Here is an 18,684-nt window from a genome sequence, read left to right on the forward strand (position 1 = left end):
ACGGTTTTCTAGTCGTCTAGGGTCCAACCGAGATCATCAAGAGTCCAGGAGAGGCGCTGCAGTCGGTTTCGTGTTGTTAGCAAAGGCACTCCCGTCGGTCTTCTGCTGCTGTAGCCCATTAGCGCCAAATTTAGTTGCAAGGCCGTAACGGATACATTCACCTTACGTCCCAAATTGATTTCTGTGCTTATTTCACGCTGTGTTGCTTGCCTGTTAGCAGACGCCGCTGCTCTCGGCCGTTAAGTGTAGGCTGTTGCCCCCCTGCATTGTCCGTGGTGAGAGGTAATGACTGAAATGTGGTGTCCTCGGCACACTCTTGACACTGTGGATCTCGGAATATTGAAGGCCCTGACGATTACCGAAATGGAATGTTCCATGCGTCTAGCTTCAGTTATCGTTTCTCGCTCATAGGCTGTTAATTCTCATCGTGCGGCCACAATCGCGTCAGGAACCTTTCCACATCAATCGCCTGCGTATATATGACAGCTCCTCCAATGTACTGCCCCTTTGTATCGTGTGTAACCGACACTACCCCCATCTGTATGTGTGCACATCTCTATCCCCCGACTTTTAACAGCTCAGCATACAGGGTGGCCATTGATAGTGACCGAGCCAAATATCTCTCGAAATAAGCATCAAACGAAAAAACTACTCAGAACGAAACTCGTGTAGCTTGTAGGGGGAAACCAGATGGCGCTATGGTTGGCCCGCTAGATGACGCTACCATAGGTCAAACGGATATCAACTACGTTTTTAAAAATAGGAACCCCCATTTTTATTACATATTCGTGTAGTACGTAAAGAAATATAAAAGTTTTAGTTGGACCACTTCTTTCGCTTTGTGATAGATGGCGCTGTAATAGTCACACACGTTAAAGTACGTGGTATCACGTAACATTCGGCCAGTGCGGACGGTATTTGCTTCGTGATACATAAACCGTGTTAAAATGGACCATTTACCAATTGCGGAAAAGGTCGATATCGTGTTGATGTATGGCTATTGCGATCAAAATGCCCAACGGCGTGTGCTATGCATGCTGCTCGGTATCCTGGATGACATCATCCAAGTGTCCGGACCGTTCGCCGGACAGTTACGTTATTTAAGGAAGCAGGAAGTGTTCAGCCACATGTGAAACGTCAAACACGATCTGCAACAAATGATGATGCCCAAGTAGGTGTTTTAGCTGCTGTTGCGGCTAATCCGCACATCAGTAGTAGACAAACTGCGCGAGAATCGGGAGTCTCAAAAACGTCGGTGTTGAGAATGCTACATCAACATCGGTTGCACCCGTACCATATTTCTTTGCACCAGGAATTGCACGGCGACGTCTTTGAACGTCGTGTACAGTTCTGCCACTGGGCACAAGAGAAATTACGGGACGATGAAAGATTTTTTGCACGCGTTCTATTTGGCGACGAAGCGCCATTCACCAACAGCAGTAACGTAAACCGGTATAATATGCACTATTGGGCAACGGAAAATCCACGATGGCTGCGACAAGTGGAACATCAGCGACCTTGGCGGCTTAATGTATGTTGCGGCATTATGGGAGGAAGGATAATTGGCCCCCATTTTATCGATGGCAATCTAGACGGTGCAATGTATGCTGATTTCCTACGTAATGTTCTACCGATGTTACTACAAGATGTTTCACTGCATGACAGAGTGGCGATGTACTTCCAACATGATGGATGTCCGGCACATAGCTCGCGTGCGGTTGAAGCGGTATTGAATAGCATATTTCATGACAGGTGGATTGGTCGTCGAAGCACCGTACCATGGACCGCACGTTCGCAGGATCTGACTCCCCGGATTTCTTTCTGTGGGGAAAGTTGAAGGATGTTTGCGATCGTGATCCACCGACAACGCCTGACAACATGCGTCAGCGCATCGTCAATGCATGTGCGAACGTTACGGAAGGCGAACTACTCGCTGTTGAGAGGAATGTCGTTACAAGTATTGCCAAATGCATTGAGGTTGACGGACATCATTTTGAGCATTTATTGCATTAATGTGGTAATTACAGGTAATCACGCTGTAACAGCATGCGTTCTCAGAAATGATAAGTTCACAAAGGTACGTGTATCACATTGGAATAACCGAAATAAAATGTTCAAACGTACCTAGATTGTGTATTTTACTTTAAAAGAACCTATCTGTTACCACCTGTTCGTCTAAAACTGTGAGCCATATGTTTGTGACTATTACGGCGCCATCTGTCACAAAGCGAAAAAAGTGGTCCAACTAAAACATTCATATTTCTTTACGTACTAAACGAATATGTAATAAAAGCTGCGGGTTCCTATTAAAAAAAAAACTCAGTTGATATCCGTTTGACCTATGGCAGCGCCCTCCAGCGGGCCGACCATAGCGCCATCTGGTTTCCTCCTTCAAGCTAGACAATTTTCGTTCTTTGTAGTTTTTTCGTTTGACGCTTATTTCGTGAGATATTTGGCCCAGTCACAATCAATGGACCACCCTGTATATGGTAAGTAGCAATGAGTCTTTTCCATTATATTGCAAAAAAAATGATTACTTATGTTACAAGGATAGCTAATAATTTTATCGCTGTATTGCTTTAGGGTATTGTTCAAATTTAATAAAACAACATAGTGACGACTCCGATACTGTGGGATAAATGACATTGCACTTCCGCTGAAAAATGTCTGCGTTGTATTCAGTGGTTTCTTAGCTGCCTGAACTGGTCATGAATCCCTGTATCATTTGACATCTATGAATTAAATAAATAATCATTTTCGATTAATTAATATTTGCTTTATCTCTCGAAGACATCATGTGAGCTTTTGTATGTGGGAGAAACTGCACAGAAAAGCGCTAATCGTCGTCTTTTTTCAATGTGGGTGTCAAGAAACTGTTTGAAACTACTAAAACTACTGCGGTTAAATCACTAAGTAAAGTACAGGGTGTCCCACTCGAACCTCCCTGATTTCAAAGACCCAGGAAAAAAAGCAGTAGGTACGACAATGAAAATTGCACCGCATTGTAGAGCATCTCAAAGAATTTATATTCCCGCGTCAGAAATGCCAAATATCGTCGCCAGAGAGCAGCATGGTCGCATGAAGTGAAAATGGCTATCACGAACATGTTCAAAGACAACGTGCGGATTTTTCGGACACCAAATCCTACCATTATGCCTATTAACCCTTTCTGATAGTTGAAAGGTTGCCTCACCTGAGAATAAACATCTTTCCATGAAGCTGGATCCATACCAATGCGTTGCAGCAAATCCGCGAATTGTGTGTGGTTTGTCGTTCGGCGTCAGATGTTGCAGAATTTGCACTTCGTAAGCACACATACGAAGACGCCGGTGAACTTCACGATGCAGTGTTGATCGAGGTACATAAAGTTGCCAAGATGCTTGACGAATTGACTTACGTAGGCGTCTGAGAAACGTTTGTCTGATGTCCTCCGCTCTAACTTCTGAAACTCCGTAAGGTGCACCGCCAGAATGTTTCAGAAGACTTCGTGTTGCCAGAGAAACTTCCTATACCATTCCTTAATGGTTTTGACATCAGGTGGACCACATTCATACACACTACGATAATTTCTTTGCACAGCAATCGGCGATTCGTTTCTGGTAACCACACTGCTGCTTGGTGCGCGGCTGTGGAGTCGCCATTTACAAATCATGCGGCTATGCTGCACTCTGGCGACGATATTGGTCAGTTCTGACGCGGGAATATAAATTCTTTGAGACGCTCTGCATGTGGTGCGGTTTTTCTCTCCTGGGTCCTTGGGATGTTTGAGTGGGACACCCTGTATAAATCAGAGTGTGGTTCGATAGCAGGACGTGAAACTAAAATATGAAAGCCCACAGTAACTGCAGTAACTTTGAATGCTCTTGTCGTGCGTGAGGGACTTCGGTGAAAATTTCAAGTATTCTGATTGCCCAGCAGAGTCGTTGAACACAGAATTACCTTGACGTCCTCTGCGCTTCATACCCTCTTGGCTGTGTGGCATATTTACATGCTGCTGAAGGGCGTTTCAGCGCTTGAATGAGAGCACGCATTTAATCTTACTGACAGTTAGCGAACCATGTGAAAGCCGTTTAACTGCGCAGCAGAGGGGAAACGGAGGAGAATGGTGTCGAAAGCCCCTGGCGGTACGATTTGATGTGCTGGGGATCAATTGAAATGCTTGATTGGAGCAGCTATGATGCTAGAGAGAGGCGTTCAGCCGTTCTTTATCTATTTCTCCCCTCCCACCGCCTCCACCTCTTATTCTTCTAACGTGTGTCTGCGTTAGCGTTGTTTCTTATTGTTGTAGCCTTCATTCCGAAGACGGTTCGGTGCAGATGGCGACGCTAGCTTACCCTGCACAAGCCTCTTTGCATAACAACAACCTGCATACATTGAACTGTCTTATAGAAGTCTGATCTTTATTTCGCTGTAACTATTATATGTTGCTGTAATGTTTTTTTTTTCTCCAAATTATCTCATGTGAGAAAGCGAAGTCAAGCTGTAAGGTGCTTAAACTCACTTCCCCCCCCCCCTCCCCCCCCCCCCCAACCGGCTGACTATTCTTTTATGTCTCATGAAAACTTCTATCGACTGATCTCTTCTTTTAGTCTAATTGTGCGATAAATGTCTTTCCCGCTCCGTTCGATTCAATACTTCTTCGCTAGTTATCCGGTCAGTAGATCTAAACTTACGAAGTTCTCTGCAGCATGACATTTCAAAAGCTCCTAACCTCGTCTTATATGAATTACTTACTGTCTGCGTTGCTCTTCCGTACAAGGCTATAATCAAGACGAATATCTTCGGAAAAGACCTAACGCCTCAGTTAAATTCGATGTCAACAAATTTCTCATTTTTAGAAAAGCCTGTGTTATTGCCAGTTGCATTTTACGTCTCTACTTCGGCCATGATCAGTTTTTTTTTTCTGCGCAAAAAAAGTTGAACTCGTGGGTTACTTCTAATATGTCATTTGCTAACTTAATTCCCTCAGCATCGCCTGATTTAATTCGACTGCATCTCATAGCCCTTGTATTACTTTAGTTCATGTTCATCTTGTAACAGCGTTTCAAGAGAGGATCCATTCAGTTCAACTGCTCTTCAGTTATTTGGTGTCCCTGACAAATTACAATGTCATCGGCAAGCCTCAAAGTTTTTATTTCTTGTCCTGAAATTTAATTTGCCTCTCAGATTTTTACTTGGCTTCCTTTATTGCGTGTTCAGTATACAGATTGAATAATTTCGAGGAGTGGCGCCAACCCTGTCTCATTCCCTTCTAAAGCATCACTCTCATTCGTGTTCCTCGACCCTTTTAACTGCAGACTGGTTTCTTTACAAGTTTTAGACAACCTTCGCTCCCTGTGTGTTATCCGTATTACATTCAGAATTTCGAAGTGTGTAGTCCACTTAAGTTCCAAAAGCTTAGTCTAAATCTACAAATTCTATAAACGCAGGTTTACCTTTCTTTAACTTATCTTCTTGGATTAGTAGCAGTTCAGTGTTGCTTTGCAAGTTGGTACATTTTACTGGAGCTCAAACTAGTGTTACTCAAGATCGGCTTCATTCTTCTGTAAATAGTTCGTGTCAATAATTTTCATTCCTGACTTATAAGACTGATAAGCTGGTGGTATTCACACCTGTCATCAAGCATGCCGTTTTTGGAATTATCAAATTATTCTTGAACTGTGAGGGATATTTCGCATATCTCATCAGTCTTGCATACTAGGTGGAATAGTTTTGTCGTGAGATGTTCTCGAAGGAATCTCGACAATTCAGTTGTCAGTTCCAGGTGTCTCGTTGCGATATCTTGTTCTCTATAACAGTGATGTTTTAATTTAGCGTCACAAAAACAAAACAGATAAAAAAAATTCGAGAAGAGGTGCTTGTTTTCACCAAGGCGTAATTCTGTTCAGCGCCGTCGCGCTGCAGACGGCAGGAAATTGCGAAGCAGCCACGCATGTTGTCGATCCTCGAGTTTCTCGCTGTGGAGCCCGGCCGGCCGGCGGCGGCGGCGCCCCCTAAGTTTGCCCGTAAAGTGTAGGAGGAGGGCGACCCCTGGATGAGCAGCACGCGCATGCGGCCATCGTGACGGCCACAGCTGGGGCGACACCCGCGGTCGCCATGGCGGCCAACCAGATAGCGCAGGTGAGTGAGCGAGCGTGCGTGGGGCGCGGGGGCGTGCCGCGGCGCGCGGAGCGTGAGGCCGCCCGCCGAGGAATGTGCCACTGTTCGTCATACCGGCAACTTGTCAAAACTGACCTTAAGCCAGTATCTATGCAGGCGCCTATCCTTGTGGATCGGTAGTGTTTTGTTAAGCCGCTCACTGTAGCGTTCCACGGGTTATCTGTGGGAAAGAAAAAAACTGCAAAACTGTTTCTGGAATGTTCCACTACCTAATCATACAAGTGACACCTGCTGGAGAAATTCGCTAGGTGTTTACGACACATATTTAGTTCCACATAAAACATAAAGACGCGTTTGATGCTGAGCAAGCCAGTAAAATACCTTGTCATAAATAGTTTACCGCCAACTTAACACACAGTCGTAGTTAACAAATACTTCCTTCAGCTATAGTTTTCTATTGTTATATCGGACTTCGTCTCCACGTAATACATTTCATAGAATTGGAATACATTTTGAAATAAATATTCTTTTGAACCACAATTCATGTAGTTCACAAATTATTCTCAACTCTGAAGGAATGAGTCTTACTTAAACGACACAAAGGTAAGAAAAACGTGCTACAGAAAAATGAAAATCATTCAATTCAACTGTTTTCACAGGTAGTGCCTCCTTTGCATTCGGAGGTGTACATGCGATTTATTTGAATACAAAAGACAAGTATTTAATACACGAACAAGAGTTCTTAATTTATTACTTGTCTAACGTGCAAGGTGCAGTAGGTTATACACCTAGCGACAGAGTCGGATAACCCGAATCACAGGACAAGTTTTGGGGCTGTTCCGCGACTGTCACGGTGCAGAAGTTGCGCGACTTGTTTTAGTGAGTACATTTTCCGAGTCAGTTTATATTTGCTGTCCTGGAGAGAACACTGTATATTTCAAGTCTTCTCAGTCTTTGGGATGTGACATACCAAGACTACAGAAGCAGAAAGTGGGATGCTATCTAGCATTTGACAAAAAAAAAAGCTACAGCGAGATGTAGAAAAAAATGCTCTATTTAAGATCACAGTTCAGGAGAGAATACAAGAAGCTGTGTGAATAAAGTAATAGTATTTCATCTCCGATAAAGTCAAAACGGTTTTGTTACAACCCATTACAACTTTTACTATAGAAAGATCCCAGAACTTCTCTCATTAATAAACGGTCACAATGCCCACATAGTACTAGGGACGGAAAGTTGGCTGAAACCAGATGTAAACAGTAATGAAATTCTAAACTCAGACTGAAATAAAACTTCCTGGCAGATTAAAACTGTGTGCCCGACCGAGACTCGAACTCGGGACCTTTGCCTTTCGCGGGCAAGTCCTCTGCCATCTGAGCTACCCAAGCACGACTCACGACCCGTCCTCACAGCTTCTATTCTGCCAGTACCTCGTCTCCTACCTTCCAAACTTTGCAGAAGCTCTCCTGCGAACCTTGCGGAACTAGCACTCCTGAAAGAAAGGATATTGCGGAGACATGGCTTAGCCACAACCGGGGGATGTTTCCAGAATGAGATTTCCACTCTGCAGCGGAGTGTGCGCTGATATGAAACTTCCTGGCAGATTAAAACTGTCTGCTCAGATGGCAGAGCATTTGCCCGCGAAAGGCAAGGTCCCGAGTTCGAGTCTCGATCCGGCACACAGTTTTAATCTGCCAGGAAGTTTCATATCAGCGCACGCTCCGCTGCAGAGGGAAAATCTCATTCTCAGATTGGAATATATACCGCAGAGACAGGCTGGACAGTGGAGCGGGGGCGGAGGGGGGGGGGGTCGTGGCGTGTTTATAGCGATAAAAAGTGCAATAGTATCGAAGGAAATTGACGGAGATCCGAAATGTGAAATAATTTGGGTGAAGGTCACGGATAAAGCAGGCTCAAACATGGCAATTGGATGTCTCTATAGGCCACGTGGCTCAGCAGCTGTTGTGGCAGAACACCTGAAGGAAAATTTGGAAAATATTTCGAGTAGATTTCTCGACCATGTTATAGTTTTCGGTGGAGATTTTAATTTACCAGATATAGACTGGGAGACTCAAACGTTTATAACGGGTGGCAGAGACAAAGAATCCAGTGAATTTTTTTTTTTAAGTGCATTATCTGAAAAGTACCTTGAGCAGTTAAACAGAGCACCGACTCGTGGCGATAACATATTAGACCTTCTGGTGACAGACAAACCTGAACTATGTGAAACAGTTAACGCAAAACAGGGAATCAGCGATCATAAGCGGTTACAGCATCGGTGATTTCAGTCGTAAATAGAAATGTTAAAAAAGGTAGGAAGATTTTTCTGTTTAGCAAAAGTGACAAAAAGCAGATTTCAGAGTACTTGACGGCTCAACACAAAAGTTTTGTCTCAAGTACAGATAGTGTTGAGGATCAGTGGACAAAGTTCAAAACCATCGTACAATATGCATTAGATGAGTATGTGCCAAGCAAGATCGTAAGAGATGGAAACGAGCCGCCGTGGTACAACAACCGAGTTAGAAAAATGCTACGGAAGCAAAGGGAACTCCACAGCAAACATAAACATAGCCAAAGCCTTGCAGACTAACAAAAATTACACGAAGCGAAATGTAATCTGAGGAGGTCTATGCGAGAGGCGTTCAACGAATTCGAAAGGAAAGTTCTATGTACTGACTTGGCAGAAAATCTTAAGAAATTTTGGTCTTATGTCAAAGTGGTAGGTGGACATTTACACCATCATCCTGTCTTGTAAACTTACCTAAACTAGGGTGAGAGTTGAATCTTAACGTTGTTTACTTGCTTATTACATTTACCTGATCAGCAAAAAATTTTAAAGCGCATTTGCGTTCAGGAACATATTCTGGCTCTTTATCCGAGTTGTAATTATCCACATCCTCATTTTCGTAAAAATCGCCCCTGAAAAGCATTTTCCTGTCACGAACACCGCTCGCGTTCTACTGCTAGCAGCTGTTTTGCTGGCATCATTGTTTACATGCACGCATCCTGACAAAGTTGCCATTATTCAGAATCTGAAATTGGAGATAGAGCTGCCATTCCATGGTTTGTCTTGGAAGTATCAACTAATCCGAATAAAGCACATCACTTACCATGTTTTGCCGGCCGTGGTGGCCGAGCGGTTCTAGGCGCTTCAGTCTGGGACCGCGAGACCGCTACGGTCGCAGGTTCGAATCCTACCTCGGGTATGGATGTGTGTGATGTCCTTAGGTTAATTAGGTTTAAGTAGTTCTAAGTTCTAGAGGACTGATGACCTCAGATGTTAAGTCCCATAGTGCTCAGAGCCATGTGAACCAACTTACCATGTTTTGCATACAGTAACTTTGTTTCCCACCGACTGTAGCTTGCCATTATTTACAGCCGGTGTCTTCCATATGCTCTCCTATATTATGACAATCCTTCAGTGATATAACAAAGCGCACTGTAGATTTAAAAACAGCTAATCACGCGTTTGGGTACAAATTATTCTTCCATTATAGGACGAGCAAGTTCAGAATATTTTGCGACCTAGTCCCTCGATAAAGTTCATTAATAATATTGTAGTCCACACAAGAGACACAGTTCAGTCCGGTACTGTTACTGAAGTTTCTCTGTAATGCAGTCACAACCCTATCGATAAGAATTCGTGATTGCTACAATAAACCAGCGGGCGACGGCGCAAGAGCCAAAACATTATGACCACCTGTTTAATAGCGTGCTTGCCCGTCTTCGAAACGAAATAACCCACTGTTGGTAGGTTCGTGGAGGTATGAGACATTAGATGTCTACGCACAGGTCATGTAATTCGCGTAAATAATGGACCGTTGATTTTCGTACGCGGTGATGATGCCATTTAACGACCCAGACGGATTCCGTAGGATTTACATCGGGCGAATTTGGTCACCGAGACGCCAAATTGAGTTATAATGCACCTCAAACCATAGTAGCACGGTTCTGGCTCAAAGACACGAACAATTGTACTGCTGAAAGATGACATCGCTATCGAGGAAGACATCAACCCTGAAGGGACGCAGGTGATTCGCAGCTGTCAGCGTGACTTCGATTACTAAGGCAGGTCCTATGCAAGCCTAGGAGAATGTCTCTCGTAGCATAATACTACTCTCAACAGCCAGCGTTTGTGGAGCGCCGAATCTTTCGAGCCTCGATGATGGAGTTTCTGGATATGACCATCGACCAGTGTAGCAAAAATGTGTGTCACCCGAAGAGCTGACACGTTTCCGTTGATCGACGGTCAAGGTCCCTACGGTTCCTTGCCCACTGAAGTCGTAATTGACGACGACGTTAGGTCAGCATATGAACACTTACGAGTGGTCTGCTGCGGAGCTCCATGTTCAACAATGTACGATGAACGGTGTGCTCCGAAACAGTTCTGCGTACACCAGCATTGTGCTCTTTCGGCAGAGATGCTGCAGATCGCCATCAATAGCACTTTACCAAATAGACAAACCTCTGAACCCCACGTTCTGCGTCATTGACGTCCACCCATTTAGCGCCTAGTGGTAGTTTCACTCTCGTCCTACCTCCTTCCGTAGATGCTCACGACAGTAGCACGTGAACATTCGACTAGCCTCGTCGTTTTTGAGATATTTGTTAATAGGCTTTACGTAATAATAACCTGCCCTTTTCCCTCATTTGCAGCCCACATCTTCGCTAGGGTGACCCCCTGTCCGTGTCGCTCCGCTTACATACTTTTGTTACCGCGCCACGTGACCGCAACGGCACAAGGCGGCATCCAGCGCCGCGATGGGCAATGGTCTTAATGTTTTGGATTATCAGTGTACAGCACACTTATATAAGAATACTTTCACCCGATTCTTCACAACATTCAAGCCACATTGCAATAAAATTTGTAACATCAGAAGCATTACGAGATTCAGCATAACACAATTTACCGATAAGGCACTGTCTGGCTGCGGATGTCCGCCCCGACACGTACACTCTCGCCCGTGCTGGCGACAAAGTCCGTACTGATCGCTAGCGGTCGCGCGCTACTCCAATGTTTAAAAAGTTGTAAGGGGGGATGGCAGTACCCTGATAAGTATCCGAAATCTGCGGGTGACAGCAGACTTGTGATTTTTCTGTTGGCTACTCAGAGCAAGCCGTGTCAATAAGCTACATTGTAGGAGTGTAGCAGTGTTAAGCCGTAGATTTCTATTACGTTTTAATCACCAAATTTTAAAAAGAATAAATTGTTTAGATGCCCTAACTGACATGATGATACACATTAAAAGAAATGAAAGCGTGTAATAATGAGCTTCAATTGCAGGCACTTAGAAGATATTTTGAAGTTAACGGTAACATTTAAGCTTTCTACGAAACACATTTCAATCAGTGCAATGTACCATTTCCATATTTTTCCGGTGCGCTGTTTTGTTTGGTATGAATTCTGTCTTCCTTTGGTTTTGGAATGTAAATAGGGGCGACACTATTCGAACGTAAGAATCTGCTTTTACTCTTCTCAAAGCTGCTTATAAAAATGGATGCTGATGAACTGATTCAGACTAAGACTTAAAACGACAATGAAAACTCGAGCACGCGGTTGCCGTTCTCAAAAGCGCACAAAAGTAACTTACGAACGACCTACTGAGGGCAGTACGGGAATGAGGACACATTACGCTGTTATTGTCCATGGATACAGCGTGCTGTAAACATCTGTTGGTTTTGGCACTGGGAAAACCGTATTCAGTTCTAAGCGCAGCGTATACTTTACTTTTAATGGAACTAGTTTGTGTCTTGATAAGTTTGTGAAATGCTTTTATATTCTAGTTCCAGCGTAATGGAAGCCTATTACCCCACACGGAAAATGGCAGACGTATTTATTGTTATGGTCTAGAAAATGGAAACAGCAGTCGGACACGTGTGCTGCAAAATACACACAACGCTGAGTAATTGTCGCACTGTTTATTCATTTGTTTACTTCGGTAAGTCGTTACCAACAGCAAAGGGCTTGTAGTAAGAGAGATTTGTAAACATCGGGCCAACACTCTTTGTTACGTTACAACTACGTAAGGCTCCGACATTGAAATTGACCTTAACAGAACAAAAATAGTTTTAATTCGATGTGTTACTGATGGAGAACTGTCAAAAAGTAAAATGAAAATTGACTGAATCTACGTAACACACTTCGCTGATATTTGACAATATGAGTTTACTTGTACTGATACTCCGCAGCAATGAAATGTCGGTTTACAGTCGACTGTGTGACTGCAGAGATGGGCGTTCTGCAGCTTCCTACCTGAGACGACTGCTGCAAGATCTCTTGTGCCGACGCTCCGTTGTCTCGCTGATCGCCGATCCGTCAGAGTACACCAAAATAAAAAGTCACTGGTCAAAAAGCAGAACGGGACGAGGTCACTCGAGTTAATTTAATACCAAGAATGCAGATTCCTAGAAACGACTGTGGTCGGCCGGCGGAGCATCAACCCCCCGATGCGCAGTCCGCCCGTTTATTGTTCACTTCACCTAAATTAAACCGTTAAAGATCTCGGCCCTCTCACAGATCCCAATACAGTTTTGAGCATACCAAACCAGACCATAGACACCTCACTGCCCGAAACGAAGACAGTCCGTTTCACTCGTAATAGTCAACTTGGCTCGTAGTAGTTGCAAACCGACATAGCTCGCCATCGCTCCTCAATAGTCTCTTCATAATACAGGGTGTATCAAAAGAATCATCCTATTTGGCACATCTGTATTCGCCCGCGCGGTCTAACGCGCTGCTTCCTGAGCGAGAAGGCGTGCCGGTCCCCGGCACGAATCCGCCCGGCGGATTAGTGTCGAGGTCCGGTGTACCGGCCGGCCTGTGGATGGTTTTAAAGGCGGATTTCCATCTGTCACGGCGAATGCGGGCTGGTTCCCCTTATTCAGCCTCAGTTACAGTATGGCGACTGCTGCGCAAACGCTGTCTCCACGAATGTGTACACCATAATTACTCCACCACACACACATTTGGGGTTACACTCGTCTGGTATGAGACGTTCCCGGGGGAGTCCACTGGGGGCCGAACCGCACAGTAACCATGGCTTCGATGTGGGGCGGCGGTGGGGTGAGTGGACTGCTGTAGCCTGTTGTGGAGTTGTGAACCATGAGGGCTACAAGCGGCGACGAATCCTCTCCGTCGTTTCTAGGTCCCCGGTTCAATATACACTCACGTCTATATTTCTGAAACTATTAAACATATGCCATATGCAGTGAATTTTGTTTTTTGATGAACGGGAAATTCAGAAAGTTTTTTTCCGTACCTTCTCATACGTATCCAATATGCCCCCCCCCCCCCCTAGATGCACGGTATGTGTCAGTGCGGTATTCAGATTCTTCCCAAACTGCAGCGATCATGTCTTGAGTTACAGCTTCCATAGCTGATGTTAAGCGATGTCTCAGTTCATTCATTATTGTTAGTAACGGAGACACACAAACAGATTATTTTATAAACCGCTACTAGAAATAATCATATTCTGTCAGGTCCGATGACCTTGGAGGCTAGTAATGTAAGGCCGAAATAATTCGTCCTGTGCGACAAATCCATCGTTCAGTAATCCTTCGATTTAAAAATTCCCACACTTTAGATGCCAGTGTGGCGCTGCTCAGTTTTCCCGCGCCCGGGTTCGATTCCCGGTGGGGTCAGGGATTTTCTCCGCCTCGTGATGACTGGGTGTTGTGTGATGTCCTTAGGTTAGTTAGGTTTAAGTAGTTCTAAGTTCTAGGGGACTGATGACCACAGCAGTTGAGTCCCATAGTGCTCAGAGCCATTTTGAGTTGCTCAGTCCATCGTCTAAGGCTCTGTGCTGTAGGAGGATCCACACCACACCTAATACGAAAGTCACGTTGAATAGTTATTACTGACCCGCACTGCGCAAAACATAGAACACAAAACGCTTTCTGTTGTCGCGACGTCATTTTTTCTGGAACTGAAGTGGATTTTTCTGGAACTGAAGTGGATGTACACTGCTGCTACTTGGTGGGAACTCGTATGTTTAACTAGAGTGTTTGGTCTTTCCAACAGTACGTTGTTCACATACATCTCTCAAATAACACAATAGTCATTATTTTTTCAAATCTGATGATTCTTTTTGGTGCACCTGTATTGTTCACGGATATTAATTTTCCTACCGAGCCAAAGCTCCTAGAATTACAACGAAATTACGTAAATGAAATTAACATTAAACAGTAAATAACAGTATTGGTTCTACGTAATACATTGCATTGCATATGTACACGCAAAATCATTACAGTACAAGATAAGCAACATTATAAGAGAAAAGAGGAAAAAACATGCTGAAGAAATACGTACTGACTCCACTGTTTTACAGAATCCTAAACGATTAGTAGTAGTGCTTTCTAAGTTCCATGGATGTTTAAAATTATTATTCTCCGCCAACCGAAATGCAGCTTTTCATGACTGGAGTGGTGACGGACTGTATCCTCACCGTTGTTGAAATAAATCTCTCAGGACCAGAGCATCTTCCATTTCACAATTGAGTACCGTTGGATGACCAGTTCTGTTTTTTGTAGGTGGAGGTAATCCAGCTTGCATTTTTTTTTTTAATTCGCACTTTACCGTGCAGAAGTGTATAATTAAGATGCAACTCGAAGGCTCAAATGTCCATCCATTTCACTCATTATTGTCCTGTGTAATGCAGTTGGACTCTGTTTATTACAGATTTTCATATCTAATCGTTTTTGGGACACCTAAGAGAAAAAAAATGAGGATTTGCTTTAAAAACTCGCGAGAGAAAATGTTTGAATATACAGAACTTATTTGTAGTAATTGTTTATAATATATCAACTGGAACCAGCCTTGGCGGACCAAGCTAAAGAACTGCGTTGATTTTACTAGGGAATCGAAGCTGTATACAGGGTTATTACAAATGATTGAAGCGATTTCACAGCTCTACAATAACTTTATTATTTGAGATATTTTCACAATGCTTTGCACACACATACAAAAACTCAGTTTTTTTAGGCATTCACAAATGTTCGATATGTGCCCCTTTAGTGATTCGGCAGACATCAAGCCGATAATCAAGTTCCTCCCACACTCAGCGCAGCATGTCCCCATCAATGAGTTCGAAAGCATCGTTGATGCGAGCCCGCAGTTCTGGCACGTTTCTTGGTAGAGGACGTTTAAACACTGAATCTTTCACATAACCCCACAGAAAGAAATCGCATGGGTTAAGTCGGGAGAGCGTGGAGGCCATGACATGAATTGCTGATTATGATCTCCACCACGACCGATCCATCGGTTTTCCAATCTCCTGTTTAAGAAATGCCGAACATCATGATGGAAGTGCGGTGGAGCACCATCCTGTTGAAAGATGAAGTCGGCGCTGTCGGTCTCCAGTTCTGGCATGAGCCAATTTTCCAGCATGTCCAGATACACGTGTCCTGTAACCTTTTTATCGCAGAAGAAAAAGGGGCCGTAAACTTTAAATCGTGAGATTGCACTAAACACGTTAACTTTTGGTGAATTGCGAATTTGCTGAACGAATGCGTGAGGATTCTTTGCCGCCCAGATTCGCACGTTGTGTCTGTTCACTTCACCATTAAGAAAAAATGTTGCTTCATCACTGAAAACAAGTTTCCCGCTGAAAGCATCCTCTTCCGTGAGCTGTTGCAACCGCGCCGAAAATTCAAAGTGTTTGACTTTGTCATCGGGTGTCAGGGCTTGTAGCAATTGTAAACGGTAAGGCTTCTGCTTTAGCCTTTTCTGTAAGATTTTCCAAACCGTCGGCTGTGGTACGTTTAGCTCCCTGCTTGATTTATTCGTCTACTTCCGCGGGCTACGCGTGAAACTTGCCCGCACGCGTTCAACCGTTTCTTCGCTCACTGCATGCCGGCCCGTTGATTACCCCTTACAGAGGCATCCAGAAGCTTTAAACTGCGCATACCATCGCCGAATGGAGTTAGCAGTTGGTGGATCTTTGTTGAACTTGGTCCTGAAGTGTCGTTGCACTGTTGCGATTTACTGATGTGAGTGCATTTCAAGCTCGACATACGCTTTCTCGGCTCCTGTCGCCATTTTGTCTCACTGCGCTCTCGAGCGCTCTGGCGGCAGAAAACTGAAGTGCGGCTTCAGCCGAACAAAACTTTGAGTTTTTCTACGTGTCTGTAGTGTGTCGTGACCATATGTCAATGAATGGAGCTACAGTGAATTTATGAAATCGTTTCAATCATTTGTAATAGCCCTGTATAATTTCTCATCGCGAGAGTGAAATCAGAGTAAATAGTACTGAACGGTGCCTAGAGATGGCAGCAAATGTCACGCAGTCGTTATCTACAGATGCCTCAGATCACCTGGGAACGGAAAATGTCTCTAACCTCACTAGTATAGAATTTACAAGCACGTAGAAAGTAGTCAGGTTATAAAAGCGCATAAAACTAGGGAACCTCACTTATCCCTCAACACGAAATAATTTATATCTTTGTAACACAAATTTCTATCTCTGTAACAAATTCAACTCCGCACAAAGGCAAGTGCCCTACGAAACTGAAAAACGGCGGGAAACCTTATACTGATTGGAATTGCACCTGAATCGAAGTTGTACCACATTATCCTACGCGCGTAACGAAGACATCCAGAGAGAGCCTTTGGCATTCAGTACTACAATCTACGACATAAACAAAACATCACACATTACGTCACTGCTCTAAGCCGACAAATGGAATCTTACATTAGAACTGTCCCCACTTTGCCATCCCTTCATCACCGCCTTTTCACTTTTTTCTTTCGGGTTTCATTCTGAGTGTCATCATTGCTATCACTACTCATCGCGCAAACTAAGTTGACATTCGGTGCGGAGGCTGATGACAGCGACCATATGCATTTCCCATTTGCAGTCGCTCCCCTCTCCCTGCCACTGCTATTTATATTTCCACATAATCTACTGAACATTGTGAACTTTGGTAAGCTCTAAAATCACCATTATATTGTTTTACTCCTACCCAACACTGAAAGTACGAAACATGCCAATACTCCTTCATTAGGTCACTTAGTAAGTACGTATAAAAGCTTGTTCGGCACTGTTATGAAAACGATGTGGTAAACCAATTGGCTTTCAAAACGATTGTTTCGTTGCTCCCTCGTGTGTTTTACACATGCTGGCTTTGACTAACACAAGTAAAATGATGAGCTTTAGAATATGAAATTAAAAATTTAGCAGTATGCTATAAAAACACAAAACCGTAAAAGTAAACAAAAAGTCGTCTCGCTCATGTAGGACATAGGACAGTTACAGAAAAGTAAGGATGATTCGTACAAAATCGGGACTGTTGGCAACCCAATCTGCAACAGTAAAGAAGGATGTGTTTAGAATGTGTTTGCCGTCATTTTATTTTAGCTAACGTTACATTTTCAGACAGAGAAAAACTTCAAGAATAGTAATATTTTTACATTTCATTTTTAACAAAATCGTGTGTTCTATAAACGTACGATTACAAATTTGCGTGCGCCGTCATTCAGATGCAGCAACCACAACTGCATGCCTAAAAGCTGTGCTGCTAATTGTTTCTCCGACCGTAGATGTTTTAAAAGTGCTTCATGCAGGGCTAGGAATACGCGCATGCCGCCAATCAGCTGCTCGCAGGCCCGTCATCAGATTCAGCCGGCAGTTGCAACACGACGTACATCAGGAGGCTGTAAACAAGCATGCAGTCGGCACTTACAAAGGGTTGCGTCACAAGTTTAACATATTTCTGGTTCCTCGTGCCAGGGCTTCAGTTACACTACACCCCCCGTGGCAGTCAGGGACGGAGTGTTTGACCTGTGACCCACACTTAATAGGCTTGTGCGTGTTTAGAATTTGCCCTTTGATGTCGTAATCCGCCGCGCATTTAGCTCGCTGTTCCGGAACGCTTGGCGCTGAGGGTTCTTTTCGCATCCGTTCAAAGAAAGTGTAAGACTTGAGGACGTGCTCGAAGTCACGTTAATGCAATGACGAATACGTTATGCTACTGTGGAGCGTTTTGACACTTTCAAGAAAAGATCGCGCACAGCTCCGCAGCAATTCTGTACGAGCTGTCCGGACATTAATATTAGTCACCCCCATTAAATCACCACACAGGTCGCTTTGTAGCGCTGTAGATGAGTGTAGCGATTATGTGACCCACCAGCAAGTTATGGCGGTTAGTTGTGTGTATGCGTTAGTATGGAACCATTGCAGTAAGTTACGAGGTGTGTGACAAAAGTAATGACTGGATTTTTTTATCCACCAAAGTTTATTTTATTTATTTATTTATTTATTTTTTCGAGCAACAATATTGTGCGATTCAGAGTAGTTCCCTTAGGCAGCTATACACCGGCGGAGTCGTTGTTCCCAATCTTGGTAGCAACGCTGAATATCTTAACTTGGTAGAGGTTTTAACAAGCCTGCCACATCCTTTTCAGTGTTCTCTAGAGTCCCTTTTAAGACATTTTTCAGTTTAGGGAAACGAAAGTCACGACTCATGACGTGAATTGAGGGGCTGTGGAACAACAGGAATGCCTTTTGAGGTCAAAAATTCCGTGATGGAAGTGGTCGTGTGACGCGGGGCGTTGTCATGATGGAGCATCTACTCGTCAGCAATGTCCGG

General features: G+C 43.9%; 1 protein-coding gene across 5 annotated transcripts in view; it reads left to right on the forward strand.

Annotated features, from left to right (window-relative positions):
- The window catches only part of LOC124605117 (transmembrane protein 47), a 370,579-nt gene that overhangs the window by 301,577 nt on the left and 50,318 nt on the right, over window positions 1–18,684 (forward strand). Inside the window, exon 2 of one of the 5 annotated variants that reach the window (XM_047136582.1) lies at window positions 5,889–6,120. The exons of the other annotated variants lie outside the window; for them this stretch is intronic. Within the exon in view, the coding sequence (XP_046992538.1) occupies window positions 6,097–6,120 (24 nt within the window). The 5' untranslated portion in view covers window positions 5,889–6,096. The remainder of the gene's footprint in view (window positions 1–5,888; window positions 6,121–18,684) is intronic. 5 annotated transcript variants of the gene reach the window in all.

The sequence above is a fragment of the Schistocerca americana genome, chromosome 3, assembly GCF_021461395.2.
Source record: "Schistocerca americana isolate TAMUIC-IGC-003095 chromosome 3, iqSchAmer2.1, whole genome shotgun sequence".
NCBI lineage: Eukaryota > Metazoa > Arthropoda > Insecta > Orthoptera > Acrididae > Schistocerca > Schistocerca americana.